The sequence below is a fragment of the Nematostella vectensis genome, chromosome 7 (genome assembly GCF_932526225.1).
Source record: "Nematostella vectensis chromosome 7, jaNemVect1.1, whole genome shotgun sequence".
NCBI lineage: Eukaryota > Metazoa > Cnidaria > Anthozoa > Actiniaria > Edwardsiidae > Nematostella > Nematostella vectensis.
The window spans coordinates 3,125,590-3,144,629 of NC_064040.1; the positions used below are offsets into that span (position 1 = coordinate 3,125,590).

At 39.2% G+C, this 19,040-nt stretch overlaps 3 protein-coding genes across 4 annotated transcripts in view; 1 reads left to right on the forward strand and 2 right to left on the reverse strand.

Moving 5' to 3' along the window:
- LOC5514877 (kinetochore-associated protein 1) overlaps positions 1-19,040 on the forward strand; it is a 94,412-nt gene that overhangs the window by 17,121 nt on the left and 58,251 nt on the right. The gene's annotated exons all lie outside the window — the stretch shown is intronic.
- On the reverse strand, positions 1,088-10,886 carry LOC116619632 (WSC domain-containing protein ARB_07867). Its single transcript, XM_048730520.1, has 6 exons — positions 10,754-10,886; positions 6,425-6,452; positions 5,030-5,138; positions 2,886-3,058; positions 2,188-2,469; positions 1,088-1,379 (listed from the first exon to the last, which is right to left on the reverse strand). Exons 1-6 carry the CDS (start codon positions 10,835-10,837, stop codon positions 1,237-1,239), a joined length of 819 nt encoding a protein of 272 aa, XP_048586477.1. The 5' UTR covers positions 10,838-10,886; the 3' UTR covers positions 1,088-1,236.
- LOC116619633 (WSC domain-containing protein ARB_07867) lies at positions 11,938-17,334 on the reverse strand. Its single transcript, XM_032384587.2, has 6 exons — positions 17,231-17,334; positions 15,839-15,866; positions 15,330-15,435; positions 14,717-14,889; positions 13,865-14,146; positions 11,938-12,586 (listed from the first exon to the last, which is right to left on the reverse strand). The coding sequence occupies exons 1-6, from the start codon at positions 17,312-17,314 to the stop codon at positions 12,273-12,275; spliced, it is 987 nt and encodes a 328-aa protein (XP_032240478.2). The 5' UTR covers positions 17,315-17,334; the 3' UTR covers positions 11,938-12,272.

A 19,040-nucleotide genomic window follows, 5' to 3' on the forward strand; every position in this document is an offset into this window, starting at 1 on the left:
GGTGGTACTTATAGGCCAGTCTCTAGTGGGTGGTACTTATGGGTCAGTCTCTAGTGGGTGGTACTTATAGGTCAGTCTCTAGTGGGTGGTACTTATAGGTCAGTCTCTAGTGGGTGATACTTATGGGTCAGTCTCTAGTGGGTGGTACTTATGGGTCAGTCTCTAATGGGTGGTACTTATGGGTCAGTCTCTAGTGGGTGGTACTTATGGGTCAGTCTCTAGTGGGTGGTACTTATTGGTCAGTCTCTAGTGGGTTACTTATAGGCCAGTCTCTAGTGGGTGGTACTTATGGGTCAGTCTCTAGTGGGTGGTACTTATGGGTCAGTCTCTAGTGGGTGGTACTTATTGGTCAGTCTCTAGTGGGTGGTACTTATAGGTCAGTCTCTAGTGGGTGGTACTTATAGGTTAGTCTCTAGTGGGTGGTACTTATGGGCCAGACTCTAGTGGGTGGTACTAATGGGTCAGTCTCTAGTGGGTGGTACTTATTGGTCAGTCTCTAGTGGGTGGTGCTTATGGGTCAGTCTCTAGTGGGTGGTAGTTATGGGTCAGTCTCTAGTGGGTGGTACTTATAGGTCAGTCTAGTGGGTGGTACTTATGGGTCAGTCTAGTGGGTGGTACTTATGGGTCAGTCTCTAGTGGGTGGTACTTATGGGTCAGTCTAGTGGGTGGTACTTATAGGTCAGTCTCTAGTGGGTGGTACTTATGGGTCAGTCTCTAGTGGGTGGTACTTATTGGTCAGTCTCTAGTGGGTGGTACTTATGGGCCAGTCTCTAGTGGGTGGTACTTATAGGTCAGTCTCTAGTGGGTGGTACTTATGGGCCAGACTCTAGTGGGTGGTACTTATGGGTCAGTCTCTAGTGGGTGGTACTTATGGGTCAGTCTAGTGGGTGGTACTTATGGGTCAGTCTAGTGGGTGGTACTTATGGGTCAGTCTCTAGTGGGTGGTACTTATGGGTCAGTCTCTAGTGGGTGATACTTATGGGTCAGTCTCTAGTGGGTGGTACTTATGGGTCAGTCTCTAGTGGGTGGTACTTATGGGTCAGTCTCTAGTGGGTGGTACTTATAGGTCAGTCTCTAGTGGGTGGTACTTATAGGTCAGTCTCTAGTGGGTGGTACTTATGGGTCAGTCTATAGTAGGTGGTGCTATAGGTCATTGGTTGTAGGTCACTTATATTGGGGGTACCTATAGGCTAATTTCTAGTGTTGAAAGCAAACTGCTAAGTTAAATAACATTTTTCAAACATAGCAAATAGTGGTCAGATACCATGCTAACCTTGCACAGCACGTGGCTGGTGTGTTGTCATTAAAACTCCCAAGTAGTGGCACGTCTCGATAAGTACTGTCATCTTGGTAGCACCCATGATATAGACTGGCTTCACCTGTTATTAATTTGCGAGGTTAGAATAGACAACTTCGAAAGTCAAAACTTGGTCTACATGTAATCTCACTTGTAGATATTGTTGGCATATCTTACCTGTTCTGTAGATAGTGTTGGCATTTCTTACCTGTTCTGTAGATAGTGTTGGCGTATCTCACTTGTTCTGTAGATATTGTTGGCGGATCTCACCTGTTCTTTAGATAGTGTTGGCATATCTCACCTGTTCTGTAGATAGTGTTGGCATATCTCACCTGTTCTGTAGATAGTGTTGTCATATCTCACCTGTTCTGTATATAGTGTTGGCATATCTCACCTGTTCTGTCGATAGTGTTGGCATATCTCACCTGTTCTGTCGATAGTGTTGGCATATCTCACCTGTTCTGTAGATAGTATTGACATATCTCACCTGTTCTGTAGATAGTGTTGGCATATCTCACCTGTTCTGTAGATAGTGTTGGCATATCTCACTTGTTCTGTAGATAGTGTTGGCATATCTCACCTGTTCTGTAGATAGTGTTGGCATATCTCACCTGTTCTATAGATAGTGTTGGCATATCTCACCTGTTCTATAGATAGTGTTGGCATATCTCACCTGTTCTGTAGATTGTGTTGGCATGTTTCACCTCTTCTGTAGATAGTGTTGGCATATTTCACCTGCTCTGTAGATAGTATTGGCATATCTCACCTGTTTTGTAGATAGTGTTGGCATATCTCACCTGTTCTGTAGATAGTGTCGGCATATCTCACCTGTTCTGTAGATAGTGTTGGCATATCTCACTTGTTCTGTAGATAGTCTTGGCATATCTCACCTGTTCTGTAGATGCTGTTGGCATCGATCGTGCTGCAATGTTCTCCGTTACTGCACTTCGGGTTGCAGTCTTTCGGGTTTGCTTTCCCGTACCGCCCAAAGCTAACTCCACAGGTGCAAACGGCGTAGTTCTTTACAGCTGCGAAGTGGAAACCTTTTTTCTTGCACCTCTCAACACACACTTCCGGGGCAGACATTCTTCCGTCGAGCAGTGATTGGTCGCCCCATAGGTCACGTGGCGTGCCCTCTTTGTAACAGCCCAGGAATTGAGAAAGCAATTTTTCTAATGAGATAAAAAAATTGAATTGTAAGCAGTCTTGTATCAGGACATAATAAGAAAACATTCCAGTAATGATGTGTGGTGTTCCCATTGAAATATTAAAATTGATTTTGAATTCTGAAAAAAAATCTGAAAATTGATTTTGAATTGTTTGATGTGTTTTTCTTGATCAATTTCAATGTAATTTTAACTAAATAGGCATTCCTGTAATAATTTTTCAAACTTTGAGAAATGTTTATCACGGCGTTACAAGAAGCTTATATCTAATTTTTAAATATATCCAAAGTAATACTCCAAAACTATTAAAAATCAGTTATCTTGATAAACTGTTTTTTGGCCGAGGGCTGCTCTATATTTTAATCAACTTCCTTTATTATTTTATTATAACCTGGTCTTTGGAGACCACTAAGTCTACATACCTACTCTGTAGACAGAGTTGACCATCCCCGCACCGCACTTGAGGTAGCTGTTACCTGGACAACTATAGCTACAACTGCTGTCTGCTAGTACCCAGTATCTACCATAGTCATTGTCGCATCGACACTCGGTCGTGTCCTGCAGACCGAAGAACATGTATCCAAGCTGAAGACACCTGAAACAGACACAAAGTAGTTTGGGTAAACGGATACAGAGTAGTTTGGGTAAACGGATACAGTTTACGTAAACGGATACAGATTAGTTTGGGTAAAAGGATACAGGGTAGTTTGGGTAAACGGATACAGAGTAGTTTCGGTAAAAGAATACAGAGTAGTTTGGGTAAACGGATACACAGTAGTTTGGGTAAACGGATACACAGTAGTTTGGGTAAATGGATACATAGTAGTTTGGGTAAACGGATACAGGGTAGTTTGGGTAAACGGATACAGAGTAGTTTCGGTAAAAGAATACAGAGTAGTTTGGGTAAACGGATACACAGTAGTTTGGGTAAACGGATACACAGTAGTTTGGGTAAATGGATACATAGTAGCTTAGGTAAACGGATACAGAGTAGTTTGTGCAAACGGATACGGAGTAGTTTGGGTAAACGGATACCGAGTAGTTTGGGTAAACGGATACCGAGTAGTTTGGGTAAACGGATACCGAGTAGTTTGGGTAAACGGATACCGAGTAGTTTGGGTAAACGGATACCGAGTAGTTTGGGTAAACGGATACCGAGTAGTTTGGGTTAACAGATACCCAGTAGTTTGGGTTAACGGATACCGAGTAGTTTGGGTTAACGGATACCGAGTAGTTTGGGTTAACGGATACAGAGTAGTTTGGGTTAACGGATACAGAGTGTGTTTGGGTTAACAGATACAGAGTAGTTTGGGTTAACGGATACAGAGTGGTTTGGGTAAACGGATACAGAGTGGTTTGGGTAAACGGACACAGAGTGGTGTGGGTAAACGGATACAGAGTGGTGTGGGTAAACGGATACAGAGTGGTGTGGGTAAACGGATACAGAGTAGTTTGTGTAAACGGATACAGGGTAGTTTTGGTAAACGAATACAGAGTAGTTTGGGTAAATGGATACAGAGTAGTTTTTGTAAACGGATACAGAGTAATTTGGGTAAACGGATACAGAGTAATTTGGGTAAACGGATACCGAGTAGTTTGGGTAAACGGATACCGAGTAGTTTGGGTAAACGGATACCGAGTAGTTTGGGTAAACGGATACCGAGTAGTTTGGGTAAACGGATACCGAGTAGTTTGGGTAAACGGATACCCAGTAGTTTGGGTTAACGGATACCAAGTAGTTTGGGTTAACGGATACCGAGTAGTTTGGGTTAACGGATACAGAGTGTGTTTGGGTTAACAGATACAGAGTAGTTTGGGTTAACGGATACAGAGTAGTTTGGGTTAACAAATACAGAGTAGTTTGGGTTAACGGATACAGAGTAGTTTGGGTTAACGGATACAGAGTAGTTTGGGTTAACGGATACAGAGTAGTTTGGGTCAACGGATACAGAGTAGTTTGGGTTAACGGATACAGAGTAGTTTGGGTTAACGGATACAGAGTAGTTTGGGTTAACGGATACATAGTAGTTTAGGTAAACGGATACATAGTAGTTTGAATGAACGGATACAGAGTAGTTTGAATGAACGGATACAGAGTAGTTTTTGTTAACGGATACAAAGTTGTTTTTGTTAACGGATACAGAGTAGTTTGGGTTTGAGCGCAAGTGCGCACAATGTTTTAATGATGGTAGACTGAGTTATGGCACAAAGATAGCCGTGCACGTGCTCTCCTTGTGACTGGCCGATTAAAGTACATATATTGTGTGAGGAGAGTGGTTGAAGTATGGCACAAAGATAGCCGTGCACGTGCTCTCCTTGTAACTGGCCGATTAAAGTACATATATTGTGTGAGGAGAGTGGTTGAAGTATGGCACAAAGTTACCCAAGCACGTGCACACGTTCTTGTGACTGGATGTAAAGTGAGTTTGGGTTACCTGAGTTAGAAAGACTAAAACAATCGGACACCGACCATGCGTGACACTGACCATGCGTGACAGTGACCATGCGTGACACTGACCATGTGTGACACTGACCATGCGTGACACTGACCATGCGTGACACTGACCTTGCGTGACACGTTTTCGGAGTTTGCCCACTGATCCGAACTCCGTAGATCAGGTCACGAGGCGCAGTTCCGTCCTTATAGCAGCCCATGTAAAGATCTGGGGGGACAGCTTCAAACACAGCAATCACAATAATCACATGCACTGTCAAACCCCTACTTACACCCCGCTATTACCATTACCCCGCTATTACCATTACGCCGCTATTACCATTACTCCGCTTTAGCAACACCCCGCTATTACCATTACCCCGCTTTAGCAACACCCCGCTATTACCATTACTCCGCTTTAGCAACACCCCGCTATTACCATTACTCCGCTTTAGCAACACCCCGCTATTACCATTACTCTGCTTTAGCAACACCCCGCTATTAGCAACACCCCGTTATAACGGGCAGATGTACAATCCCCGAAGAGAACGAAATACAAAAAATATCCCGTTATTACGAAGTCTCGCTGTAGTAAACTCTCAGTTTACCCCCAGCCCTCTATTACTGATACTTGGTTTTTAATTACCCCTTGTTTTTACTAACACCTCGTTTTTTACCGACACCTCGTTATTGTTAACACCTTGTTTTTACCAACACCTCGTTTTAACCGACACCTCGTTATTACTAACACCTCTTTATTACCAACACCTTGTTTTACCAACACCTCGGTTAAGGTCCCAAGGGTGTCCGTAATAGCGAGGGTTAACTGTAATGTGAACACATCTAGTGCTTACTAACTAACCACGTAAACATGATACGTAAACATGATTAGAAATAGAAGGAACTCGTGCAAAAGCGTCTTCGAAATGCTAGCAGTGTTGTTAGGTTTATGTTGAACATGATATGTCGTTCTGGTAAATGCACTTTTCCATATATTAATTTGTGCACAAGTAATAGAAAAAAAAGATTTATATATCGCTTGTAATCAATAATTGTTCTCAGCGCTTCACATTTAAAATCCTATTGCGTATTGAGAAATGGTCCTACCTCCTTCGAACCGAGGAACACAAACTTCTAGTAAGCTCTATCTATTCATTCTTTTGGCGTGGTATGGTATGGTATGGTATGGTATGGTATGGTATGGTATGGTATGGTATGGTATGGTATGGTATGGTATGGTATGGTGTGGTATGGTATGGTGTGGTATGGTATAGTGCATGGTATAGTGCATGGTATAGTGCATGGTATAGTGCATGGTATAGTGTATGGTATAGTGTATGGTATAGTGTATGGTATGGTATAGTGTATGGTATAGTGTATGGTATATTGTATGGTATGGTATAATGTATGGTATAGTGTATGGTATAGTGTATGGTATGGTCTATGGTATAGTGTATAGTATAGTGTATAGTATACTTGTATAGTATACTTGTATATTATAGTATATAGTTTCTTGCCAGGACTTACCGGTCAAGACATAAAGCATCCATGTTGACTGTAGGGAGACAAGATATTGCGTTAGTTTTTTTTGTGAGAAAGGTGGGTCGTTTCTCTACTTTTCGAATAATTATAAACGATTTGGCTATAAAAATTTACCAAGTCCAATTTTCGCCTTTTTTACTTGAAAAACAGGACATGTTTTGGTTGGTGCATGCCATTCTGTATACATTTTTTTTTCCACACATTTCTCAAAGCTTTTTTTTCATATTTTATCACCCTACAAACAAATGACAATCCTTTTTAAACATTAAATAAAATTTGAGACACGAATAAAAAGAATTTTGCGGTTTTTGAGATTTCATAGCGATGTTTACTTGGCAACCAAAAGCCTCCATTTGCTCTCTCAGAGACCTGTAGATGCTACAAACATACAGGAAATTTTCTCGATATCTGGACGGATTTCCTTTTTATCTTCTTATTTTGTCCGTTTTACTATTATAACACTGGGCCACTAAACAATGAGAAAGATTTTTTGTTCGTATTTTGTTCTTCTTGTTTTCTTCGTTCCCAGGCGGCAATTTGAAAACTGTCGCTCTTTTTCTTGGCATTGATAAAAAGTCGTCTTTCGTCGCTTTTCTAAAACTTACACCATTCATCCTCTGTTTAAGGATATACTTTGCATAGAAATGAAATTCTGTGTCTTTGCCTGAACTCTAAGGCTTTTTTTCATTTCTTAGAAAATCGCAAAAAAGAAGCGTAAAAATGGTCTGATTTATTTGTAGCGGTTTTTTTTTAAGAATTTCTCTCTCTTGAAAGCCAGCGACCTTCGCCCATACTTTGCCGTAAATTTAAGAAAGAATAAACATTGGTTCTGAATTTCTTGCGTTGTAATTGGAGATGAATTTAAAATCTTAATTCTTAAGACCATTGTGTATGTGAACAGGACCAACAATGCAAAAAAAAAAAAACATTAAAATGTACAAAATCTAGTCAAGCAAAGCTAAAGATAAAAAAAAAAGCGTTTTAAAGAATGTAACAGGGAACACTTTTGATAGCATGTAGGTTCCGAGCAGGCTGAATAATATCACACCAAAGAGGAGCGAACTTTTGGGAGGACACCCTGTGGATCTAGTTTGTTGTTCATCGGCTTTTACAGAGACTTGCCTAACAGCATCAATGTTTTAGAAAATTGCGAACGAAGCCATCCAATCTTTTCCCGAAAACACTAGAGCGGTATTCGTTCCTTTTACGTTGGGGAAGCGTTTTTCAGTCCAACATTTCGAAATCTTAAAAGACGGGTCCTTTTTGTAACCTATTTCCTAACTTTTTTTTACAAAATTAGCACTGCCACGAGACATTTTGAAATTCTTTTATACAGAGTATTATTCTTATCATATTCTAGAATTTGGCGAAATCACAGGCTGGACGTTCTTTAAAAAGCTTCTTAAATAAGAGTGTGAGCAAGACCATAATATTGTATTTAGCGAAAATTATCGCACACTAGCCACGCGCCGACACTAACAAAAATGTGTCGTATTTCCATCAGCACATGCCAGTCTTGTGTTATAATAGTAAAACCAATCACAATACTGGAAATCACCTATAAAAAAATATAAAATAAAACAAATTTAAATCCTAATCCCTTTATTTAATATTTATTTTTATTTATTTTTTATTCTTTGAAAAAAAATACAAAAAATTTTGTGGCAAAAAAAATATTGACAAAAAAATAACAAACAGAAAAATTAATTGAAACATCCCGCACGAATTTATTCACACAAAAAAATAATATAAAACTGATAAAAAAAACCTGGACGTCCAAAAATAAACCGCATTGAAAATCAACAAGGAAAATAAACATTAAAAAAACAACATTGAAAATCAAAGGTAAATTTCTCCAACATAGAAATTCGAACTAAAAATGAATGTCGCGTTTTCTCTACGTGGCCCATCGTTATAATAACCAAGGCATCTGGTGACGCTATATGGACGATGGCCCAGTGTTATAATAGACCAGGACTCCTTGCGCACTTTCGCCACTTGGATACAATAATCCTGCGCTTTCTATGGGTATCCTGTGGTAGAAACTCCAAATAAGGATATACTAGGATCGAGGTGCGAACTTTTGCCTTCAGCAGTTCAGCGTCCCTTTAGCTACTCGTGGTACCCTGGAGACCAGAGGCTCCGAGAGTTTTTCAAGCGAACCGAGATTTTTCGAGCGAAACGAGAGATTTTTCGATCGAAGCGAGAATTACGAACCCCCGCCCCCTAGCATGCTGGGAAAAGCGGATATTCAGCCTCTGGAACCCAGGGTACTACTCGTGGCGGAGCTGACTCAATATGCTGAATGTGAGAAGAAGCGTTCTGACCTTTGAGGTATAGAAATGCCACCAAAACAAAACGCCGTATGGCAAAATCTAAATGACAAGATGTCCGAAAAAAGGAAATCCCAGAATGCGCATCTCCCCCGTCACAGATCGTTGTCCAGCGACTAGCGGCGGAGCCAGACAACAAGCAGACTTACAGGCCAGTCGAGCCTAGAAAGTTTGTAGACTTCGAGTACGACGAGTTGAGTCTCGAAAACCTCAAATCTGCAAGTGCCGCTTTTGCGCTGTTTGGAGAAATTTAGAATTCCCTCTATCGGACCCAAATGCGCTCTAATCGCTTTAACATGTAAATAATAGACAGCTACAAGTACTACATAACGTTGGATTGAATTTATAACATTTATATGGAAGAATACTTATTATGGAAGAATACTTGCATAAAGTAACAACTCCTTATTTTCTCTCTATTAACGGCCAATGAGCCAAAATACTCATTGACAGAGTCTGGGCTACCTGTGATCGGAAGTGCGCAAAGAGTCCTGGTCTATTATAACGCTGGGCCATCGTCCTTATAGTGTCACTAGATCCCTTTGTTATTATAACGATGGGCCACGTAGCGAAAACGCGAAATTCATTTTCATTTTCGAATATCTATGTTGGTGAAATTTACCTTTGATTTTCAATGTTGGTTTTTTAATGTTTATTTTCAATGTTGTTTTCAATGTTGATTTTCAATGTTGATTTTAAATGTTGATATTCAATGTTGATTTTCAATGTTGATTTTCAATGCGGTTTATTTTTGGACGTCCAGATTTTTTTTTATCAGTTTTATATAATTTTTTTTGTGTGAATAAATTTCGTGCGGGATGTTTCAAGTAATATTTTCTGTTTTTTTTTTTTTTTGCCACAATATTGTTTTGTATTTTTTTTCGTCAAAGAATAAAAATAAATAGAAATAAATATTAAATAAAGGAATTAGGATTTTAATTTGTTTTATTTTATTTTATTTTTTATAGTTGATTTCCAGTATTGTGATTGGTTTACTATTATGACACTGGGCCACCATACTTACAATTTTCACATGAATCATTTTTCGCATCAATGCTTTATGCCACTCAACATGGTTTTAATTGTGATGCCAGACTTACTTTTTTAGGTCGATATTCTCGTTATTTTGTTTCACTTAGCTTATTTAAAGTGTAACATGTAAGCGACATGTCGGAAAACCCTGGAAAATGTGCAATTCAAGATAGATAAAGAAGATACGATTTCTTACAATAGCCATCGGTTCCTTGTATCCGAAATGATTTTCAAAACACACATAACGCGAGGACAAAATGCACATACCCAGATATTGGCTTTTTAAGATATTTTTTCCTTGTTCATCCTTGCGCTATGGGCTCAGGGACGAAAAGTTCAAATTTAAATGACACTGCAAAAAGTCCCATCAATTTGAAAAAGTCGCATTTGATATTTAGTGGTTATTATTCACTAAGTTTTAACCTTATTAGATGTGAAATGGGCTTATTTGAAGCGTCATGTCATGTGTGTATCAGTAGTGTTATTAGCCCGATTCAAATTGCTTCAGAATCTAGAACTTTCAATCATGAAGTTAAGAAATTAGTGTAAACGCATCTTGCAATTTAATCTATTTTCCTTCGCTAAGAGGAGGAAAATGAATGGTTTCGTTATCTAAAGAAACTTGCAAGCAAGGCGAAAACGCTAATATTTGTCTTTTATCATCTCTTTTCGATCTCCTCCAATTGCGAGCATAAAGATAATTAGTATAAAGTCGAAATTAAACTTGTTGTATTGAGCATTGTGCAAAAGGAACTAACTCTGGAAAGTCCAAATCGGACCACGGTATTACGGATTTCGTCAAGCCGTTATGCTGTTTTTTAGTGTTGGATTTTGTAGCAAAGAGTTTGCAGACAGTTTGGGGATCAAAATCGCAGTAAATGTGATACAGTAGTTTGCCTTTCCTTGTAAATGTCTTAGTTCATATTCCCTGTTTGTGTTATATTCTTACCGTTAGTAAGACAAAGAACCGTGCTTTCCTACTTGCGAATTTACTCATCCAGAGCATGACGAACACATAGCTTTTACTCAACATTTCTGACCTTAAAGGCAGGCCAAATGACGTTTCAAAGAAATTATGAGTCTTGCCTGTGTAACGGGTGCTATGAAAAATTTAAACTGATTCACTATGGTAACTAAAGTGATGAACAGAAACATTGGACGGAATTTTATCCAAAAATTGTCAAAATGATTAGTTCGAGTTTGATCAAGTGAAAAAAAGGCTATACTCGATTAACAAACTTTATTTTATATCTTAAGTCAGTGAATGATTTTTAACATTTAGTTTTGTGGAACTTTTGCCTTATAACAAACGGTTTTATTGGTATTATAACGTACAATGTTCCATAGAACTTTGAACAAAGTTGAAATTAAAAATTCAAGACCTGAAGGTATGATTTTATAAGCTGTGAAATTGAATGCGAACTTCAAGCCTTACCTTACAGTGCCTTTAGACATTTCGTCATTTCAAGATTTTTTTTGTCGTGAATCTTCCGCTTTTCGGCCTACCTGATCTAGCTAGTAATTTAAAATGATTAATCGATGATTGAAGGTAAAAATAATCTGAATATTCTCCTGTTTTACTGCCTTGCCAATTTCGAAATAAGCGTCGCCTAAATTTCAATGGCGGAACTTTGACATTTGCAGGGTTGGTATCTAGCAGTAAAAAGCTAGGAAACAGTCAGTCCTTTTTGGTCATGTCCTTATTGGTCATGGCCGACGTTTGGATGGATTTATGTTATAGCCAAATTTGTTGTTGCCCGACCTCCCAGAATCGAAAATTCCTTTCTTCGTTTGGGAATAGCGCGTAGTCAATCAAACCAAACAATCAAAAACCAGACAAACCGCCCACAAAGCTTGTGTCTGACTACGCGCTATTTCCAAACGAGACAAGGATTTTGGATTCGCCGAGGTCGCGCAACAACGAATTTGGATGTAATAACCATCCTATTATGGATAAAGGGTTGCCGAGCTTTGTACCGTTAACAATGCGGGCACACAAGTTAGCTCTTCTCTGGTGGAAACAACCCTAACCATATCAAGAACAGCGCTATAAAGGAATCCCAAACGCGCGTATATTTCTGTGTTGCTTCTCGGCGAGAGACCATTCGATGTGTTCATGCCATTTACCAAATCTTTTGTGAGAGAAAAATTTATTTATTTTAAGTGACGAATTATGAATTAAGTGACGTGTGCATTACTACGAATTTCATATGATAGTTCATTACAACATTATTACACTTTTCTTGTTTGGTTCAGTGGCACATGCACGGTGGAATATTTTTTTTTAATAAAGTAAAATTAAAAGTTTTTTGTGTGACAGACCCTTTTATATTATTAAACTTTCAAAGCGTGCAAGTACCCCCATTAAATTGCACATTGATTACGTATATGTAGAGTTCTGAAGCTGGGTATCCAGAAGTCCAAAGTTCTTATCAATCCATTGTCCTTATCATACAATAGAAGTACCCTTATGGCATTGGGAATGTCTGCACCGACACAGCTAATGGCTCCCAATAATTGATACTCTCTCTCGCTGTTGTTGGGGCCCCGACTGCTGACGTCACGTTGTTCATTTCGCACACCATGGTAACGGGGTCGTGATTGATTGATTGGCAGGCAGGTACCAGCTCGCAATAATGCATGCAGGTGTTTGGTTCAGGCACATCTTTCTCAGTGTAGATCACATAGTCTCGAATGATGGGAAGATTGCCTTCTTGTGCGGTTTCCTTTGTGGCGTACATGTAGGCATGTGCTGGTTGTGGTAGGGGCTTGACATCAGCTTCTGTTCATTTTAAAATTAGAGTAAGTAAATTTACAATTAACCAGATGTAGGTCATTCGCAACGAATTAGTTTAACACATTTTGTTTACATTTGAGACTGTGAACCCCTTGGTCTTCTTGGTGAGGACATTACACGGGACGTCCCGCCTCTTGTCGTTGTCTCACTTGAGTTAGATAGTGATGGCATATCTCACTTGTTCTGTAGATAGTCTTGGCACATCTCACCTGTTCTGTACATAGTGTTGGCATATCTCACCTGTTCTGTAGATAATGTTGACATATCTCACCTGTTCTGTAGATAGTCTTGGCACATCTCACCTGTTCTGTAGATAGTGTTGGCATATCTCACCAGTTCTGTAGATAGTGTTGGCATATCTCACCTGTTCTGTAGATAGTGTTGGCATATCTCACCTGTTCTGTAGATAGTGTTGGCATATTTCACCTGTTCTGTTGATAGTGTTGCCATATCTCACCTGTTCTGTAGATAGTGTTGGCATATCTCACTTGCTCTGTAGATAGTGTTAGCATATCTCACTTGTTCTGTGGATAGTGTTGGCATATCTCACCTGTTCTGTAGATAGTGTTGGCATATCTCACCTGTTCTGTAGATAGTGTTGGCATATCTCACCTGTTCTGTAGATAGTGTTGGCATATCTCACCTGTTCTGTAGATAGTGTTGGCATATCTCACCTGTTCTGTAGATAGTGTTGGCATATCTCACCTGTTCTGTAGATAGTGTTGGCATATCTCACCTGTTCTGTAGATAGTGTTGGCATATCTCACCTGTTCTGTAGATAGTGTTGGCATATCTCACCTGTTCTGTAGATAGCGTTGGCATATCTCACCTGTTCTGTGGATAGTGTTGGCATATTCCACTTGTTCTGTAGATAGTGTTGGCATATCTCACTTGCTCTGTACATAGTCTTGGCACATCTCACTTGTTCTGTACATAGTGTTGGCATATCTCACCTGTTCTGTAGATAGTCTTGGCATATCTCACTTGCTCTGTAGATAGTCTTGGCACATCTCACCTGTTCTGTAGATAGTGTTGACATATCTCACCTGTTCTGTAGATAGTCTTGGCACATCTCACCTGTTCTGTAGATAGTGTTGGCATATCTCACCAGTTCTGTGGATAGTGTTGGCATATCTCACCTGTTCTGTAGATAGTGTTGGCATGTCTCACCTGTTCTGTAGATAGTCTTGGCATATCTCACCTGTTCTGTAGATAGTGTTGGCATATCTCACTTGTTCTGTAGATAGTCTTGGCATATCTCACCTGTTCTGTAGATACTGTTAGCATCCGCCGCGCTGCAATGTTCTCCGTTACTGCACTTCGGGTTGCAGTCTTTCGGGTTTGCTTTCCCGTACCGCCCAAAGCTAACTCCACAGCTGCAAACGGCGTAGTTCTTAACAGCTGCGAAGTGGAAACCTCTTTTCTTGCACCTCTCAACACACACTTCCGGAGCAGACAGTGTTCCATCGAGCAGTGATTGGTCGCCCCATAGGTCACGTGGCGTGCCCTCTTTGTAACAGCCCAGGAATTGAGAAAGCAATTTTTCTAATGAGATAAAAAGAATTAAATCGTTATTTTTAATGGTTCTAGTAAGTAGTTTTATCTTGGCTCGAATCGCTGCCATGCCAGCTTGCGACTTTTAGAGAAGTAAAAAAAAGGAAAGCAATTTTTGTAGACACGAATAAAGTTCTTAATTAGGAAAGTAAATAATGCAAGTTATTTAGCCAAATGTCATCATGTTATCCGGATGCGTATCAGATAATTTTTAGCCAATTGGCGATTGGCTACTGTTTGTAGTGGTGCGAGGAAGTGATGCGAGGAAGTTAGCCAACAATTTCCCCCCCTTCGTTTTCACTAAAGCGAGAAGACATCACAATGCTGGCGAGGAGCGCTTCTTTTTAGAAGTTGCCTGATTGAACAGGGCCCTCGCTTCCCCATTAACATGATTTCTAAGCTCAGATATTTTTTTGTCCTTACGGGCCTGTTGAAACGTTCATTTTTACCAATATGACTAGAGAAACTACATTAATCACGCTAGACGACATATGCTCAACATGCGGCTGACATTACTCGTGATTGTATAGATACCGACTGCAGTCTACGCATATTATGTACCGGATCTGTAGACTGAGTTGATCATCGCCGCACCGCACTTAAGGTTACCATTTCCCCCACAACCATAGGCGCAGTCGCTCTCGGTTAGTACGTAGTATCTACCGTAGCTATCGCCGCAGAAGCAGGCAGTACTATATTGAAGACCGACGAACATATGTCCGAGCTGTAAGCACCTTCCGATACAATCAAATTAAAAGATAATTTTAAATGATATCGATAATCATAAAATTAAATTTAGGATGATTATTTTGAGATTCAGAATGTTATCGATATCTTAGACATGTAACACAACTTCGTCCAATAATTGTAATGTGTGAAATGTCATCAAGATTTACCACGAGTTATGTCCCTTCCACCTTCCCTTTCCCTAGAGAAATCCACAAAGGCAAGTAGGCGTTTATAAATGCCCTGAGGCGGAAAGACAGATATTGAGGGGGAGTAAAAAAGGCTTTTCTATGAGTTCTGGAGTTTTCTATGCTTGAATTTATTATAATTTTCCAATAACCACTCCCTCAAACTAGTTTGCATAGACAATAATGAATATAAGCTACGGGCAAAATAAAGCTATGGTTAAAATTGTTCTAGTCTTAAACTTTTTTTGTTATTGCTTTACCTTTGGATGCATTTCGTTGGAGTTAGATCTGAGATAGTGACATGGGAGCCAATATCTCTTGGAAACCCATCTTTATAGCAACCCAGGTACAGGTCCGGATGCATCGCTATGTTTAAGAAATCACAATGAATAGTTTACAATCAATCCATTGCTAGATGGAAAATAGAGAAGAACTGTGTAGGGGCTAAATTCACCAAATTAGCATACCCGCCCTTACCCACCCCTCCCCCCCACCACACACACACACACCTTTCAGGCACAAACTTAAAGATCCCTTTCCAGCCACAACTGTTATTGTTTTAATTTAATATTTGAAGGCACACAATCTCGAAATAATCATCTAAAAAATTAACTAAATTCGATCGAAAGTCTCCCATTGACTCCCTCAAAACAGCCGATGGAAATGGATGCTTTTTCACTTTTTTTTTGCTAGGATGACAAAATGTCGGCTCACAGAGACTGTTTAAGGCGTGAAGTGTTGAATGTCGTCATAAGAATTGACAACTCACCGCTGATGACATAAAAGATCCATGTTGACTGCAAAGAGACAAATGATTATCGGGAGTATGCAGAGAGAATTTTGAGGAAATGTTAAAAAAATATATTGTTAAAACAATTATTCCTCGAGCCCGAATGGGCTCTGAGTCAATAACCCATGAGGCCGAAGACCTCGAACCTCTTTTTTTTGTACATACATATAATATGTAAAGCCTCCTTGCAAATCGTGTAAGCTGACCCATCCAGAACATCATTAATGCTAATAATGCCCGAGCTCCCAGCTCTTACACTGTTTAAAACTCACTTGAAGATTCCAAATTCTCGAAGCTTCTATGGCTTTGGTTTTCTTTTTAAGATATTTAGAAGTTTCTTCATGATAAATAAATGATAAACATATTCGATTTGTTTATGACAGAAATGACCAAAAATTATAATTAGGACCAAAAAAAATCAAATTTCAGGTGTCTGAAATGACTACCACACGACCAATCAGTCGATCGTTTAACAAGTTTGCCGTATTTTTTCAGAACTGTGCCTCTGAAGGTCACAAGGTCCCATATTATTATTATTAATTGTTTTTCAGAAAAATCATTTTTCGCACCAATCGCTGGATGTCACTCAACATGGTTTTAATTGTGATGCCAGACTTTTTTTTTTAGACCGATATTCGCATTATTTTGTTTCACTAAGCTTATTTAAGGCAGTGCCGTAGCAGGCCTCGAAATATTCGGTGGGGGGGGGGGGGGATGGGCACAGTCATACCCCTACTGGTGATTTCCTTATATTTTTTGTCACATGTAAGCTGAATAAAAGCAATTATTAAAAAAACCCACAGTAATTCGATGCAATCATTTTTCGGTATGCCATAGAAGAAATAATAGAAAAGAAAGCATTGATTATGCTGAGTCGGAAAGTGTATCAGTATTGTTATTAGCCTGATTCAAATTGCTTCAGAATTTAGAACTTTCAATTATGAAGTTCAGAAATTAGTGTAAACGCTTCTTGCACTTCCTTTTGTCCTCGCTAGAGGAGGAAAATGAATGGTTTCGTTTTCTAAAAGAGCTTGTAAGAAGGGCAACAACGCAAATTTTTGTCTTTTACCATCTCTTCTCGATCTCCTCCAATTGCGCGCAAAAGGAGAATTATTCTAAAGTCGAAATTAAACTTGTTGTATTGTGCATTGTGCAAAAAGAACTAACTCTGGAAAGTCCAAATCGGACCACGGCATTACGGATTTCGTCCTCGGAAACTAAAACCGGTATGTTGTTCCTTAGTATGTTGGATTTTGTAGCAAAGAGTTTGCAGACAGTTTGGGGATCAAAACCGCAGTAAATGTGATACAGTAGTTTGCCTTTCCTTGTAAATGTCTTAGTTCATATTCCCTGTTTGTGTTATATTCTTACCGTTAGTAAGACAAAGAACCGTGCTTTCCTACTTGCGAATTTACTCATCCAGAGCATGACAAACACATAGCTTTTACTCAACATTTCTGACCTTAAAGGCAGGCCAAATGACGTTTTTAAATAAATTATGACTCTTGCCTGTGTAAGGGGTGCTATGAAAAATTTAAACCAATTCACTATGGTAACTAACGTGATGAACAAAAACATTGGACGGAACCTTATCCAACAAAAATCAAAATGATTAGTTCGATTGAGTATGATCGAATGAAACTGACTTTATACCATAAGTCAATTGAATGATTTTTGAACATTTAGTTATGTGTAACATGTACCATAATAATCGGTTTAATTGTTATTAATACATGTTCCATAGAACATTGTAGAAAGTTGAAATTAAAAATTCAGGACCCGCGCTCTCAGAATTCAAAATCCTTGTGCCGTTTGGGAATAGTGCAAAGTCAATCAAACTCAGGACGGTTTGACTATTTGGTTTGCACATGATAAGGATAAAAGGATAAGAATGAAAATTATAAGGTCTAGTACAAAATAAAAGAACCAAGACTATGATCTTTGTTTGTAAAAAAAATGTTAAGGAAATTCCAAGCTTGGACCTTCTTATGAAAAAGGTCTTGTCCTCTGCTTTTTGTTATTGTACAGTACTCTGTATCATAAGACCTGTAAATGAGAACTGAGAAATGCGGGTTTTATTTTCTTTCTTTAAAATATTCGATAATAATTAATGTTTTGTATGAGTGCCCCAGATTGCATTACTTATTCCGAACTCAAGAAAGAAGATTTCATTTTTTATGCTACCATAACCACGTTTCTTATATAAGCATACGGACTCGTCTACTTCTGTTGACCTAGAGCAAACCGTTGCATAGAAGGAAAACCCTTTCAGTTTCAGATTTCCATCAAGGATTTAATTGACGGATTCTTTGCATTAGTCTTACCCTCCATAATTAAGCAGTTGCCTTGATATCAGATAGAGAAATAGTGCACTCTGGATTTTCATCCGGCCCCAATACAAGTAATTACAATAGAAAACAAACGATAAAGAATGACTGAAACCGTCGAGTCCGAGCTATTTAACCCATTCACTCCTGGCTATTTTTGAGCTGAATCAACACAAAACAGACTGGAAACAGATACCTCCCCCCTATTCTAAGTTTTATACAGCCCGTGAAGTCTATTAGAGCATAATTGAGTGCTGTGCTTATATATATTTGCAAGCAAAGATAGATTCATGGTTATTTTTCTTGTTTGGCTTTGCCTGGATGAGAAAATAATTTTCTAATGAATCACACCAGCTCTCCTAATTGCTGTCTTTTCTGAAACCAAATTGATTCCAAAATTGTTTACACTGCTATTCTGGGTCTGTTTGGCTTCGGGATGAAAAGTGTTAGGGAGTGGTCATTAATTACTGGGGGGGGGGGGGGGGGGGCGGCAATTTTGCTAAACCCTGGGCTCAAAAAAATTTTGGGCCCCCCTCAAATCCAAGCCCAAAAAATCGTGACCCCCCCCCCCCCCCCCCCCCCCTAGACCGGATGCCCAAAAATTTAGATCAGCCAGCATGGCAATTTTGTCAAACTATTTAATTTAAGTTAGTTTAAGAGTGGCACAGAGATAAACAACAAATACTGGGGTCCTTAGAAAACGACTACTTCGTCGACAATTTTAACAAAGACATTTGAGTCTAGGTTTTGCAACATTTGAAAGTATTCATTTCTTTCAACTGATTTGAACGGGCAGCTTTGTCTTTCAACCATGAGAGGGTTTCTCAATATTTATATAAAGACCAGATTGTTAC

Excerpts from the sequence above, each read along its gene's own strand:
- LOC116619632 (XM_048730520.1), bottom strand. The coding sequence starts at position 10,837 with ATGTTGAGTAAAAGCTATGTGTTCGTCATGCTCTGGATGAGTAAATTC. Across the intron at positions 6,453-10,753 it reads GGTTCTTTGTCTTACTAACG|TCAACATGGATGCTTTATGT; the intron begins GTAAGAATATAA and ends GTCTCCCTACAG. Across the intron at positions 1,380-2,187 it reads CAACAGCATCTACAGAACAG|GTGAAGCCAGTCTATATCAT; the intron begins GTGAGATATGCC and ends AATTAATAACAG.
- LOC116619633 (XM_032384587.2), bottom strand. The coding sequence starts at position 17,314 with ATGTTGAGTAAAAGCTATGTGTTTGTCATGCTCTGGATGAGTAAATTC. Across the intron at positions 15,436-15,838 it reads GATCTTTTATGTCATCAGCG|CGATGCATCCGGACCTGTAC; the intron begins GTGAGTTGTCAA and ends TCTTAAACATAG. Across the intron at positions 14,890-15,329 it reads CCAACGAAATGCATCCAAAG|GTGCTTACAGCTCGGACATA; the intron begins GTAAAGCAATAA and ends TTGTATCGGAAG.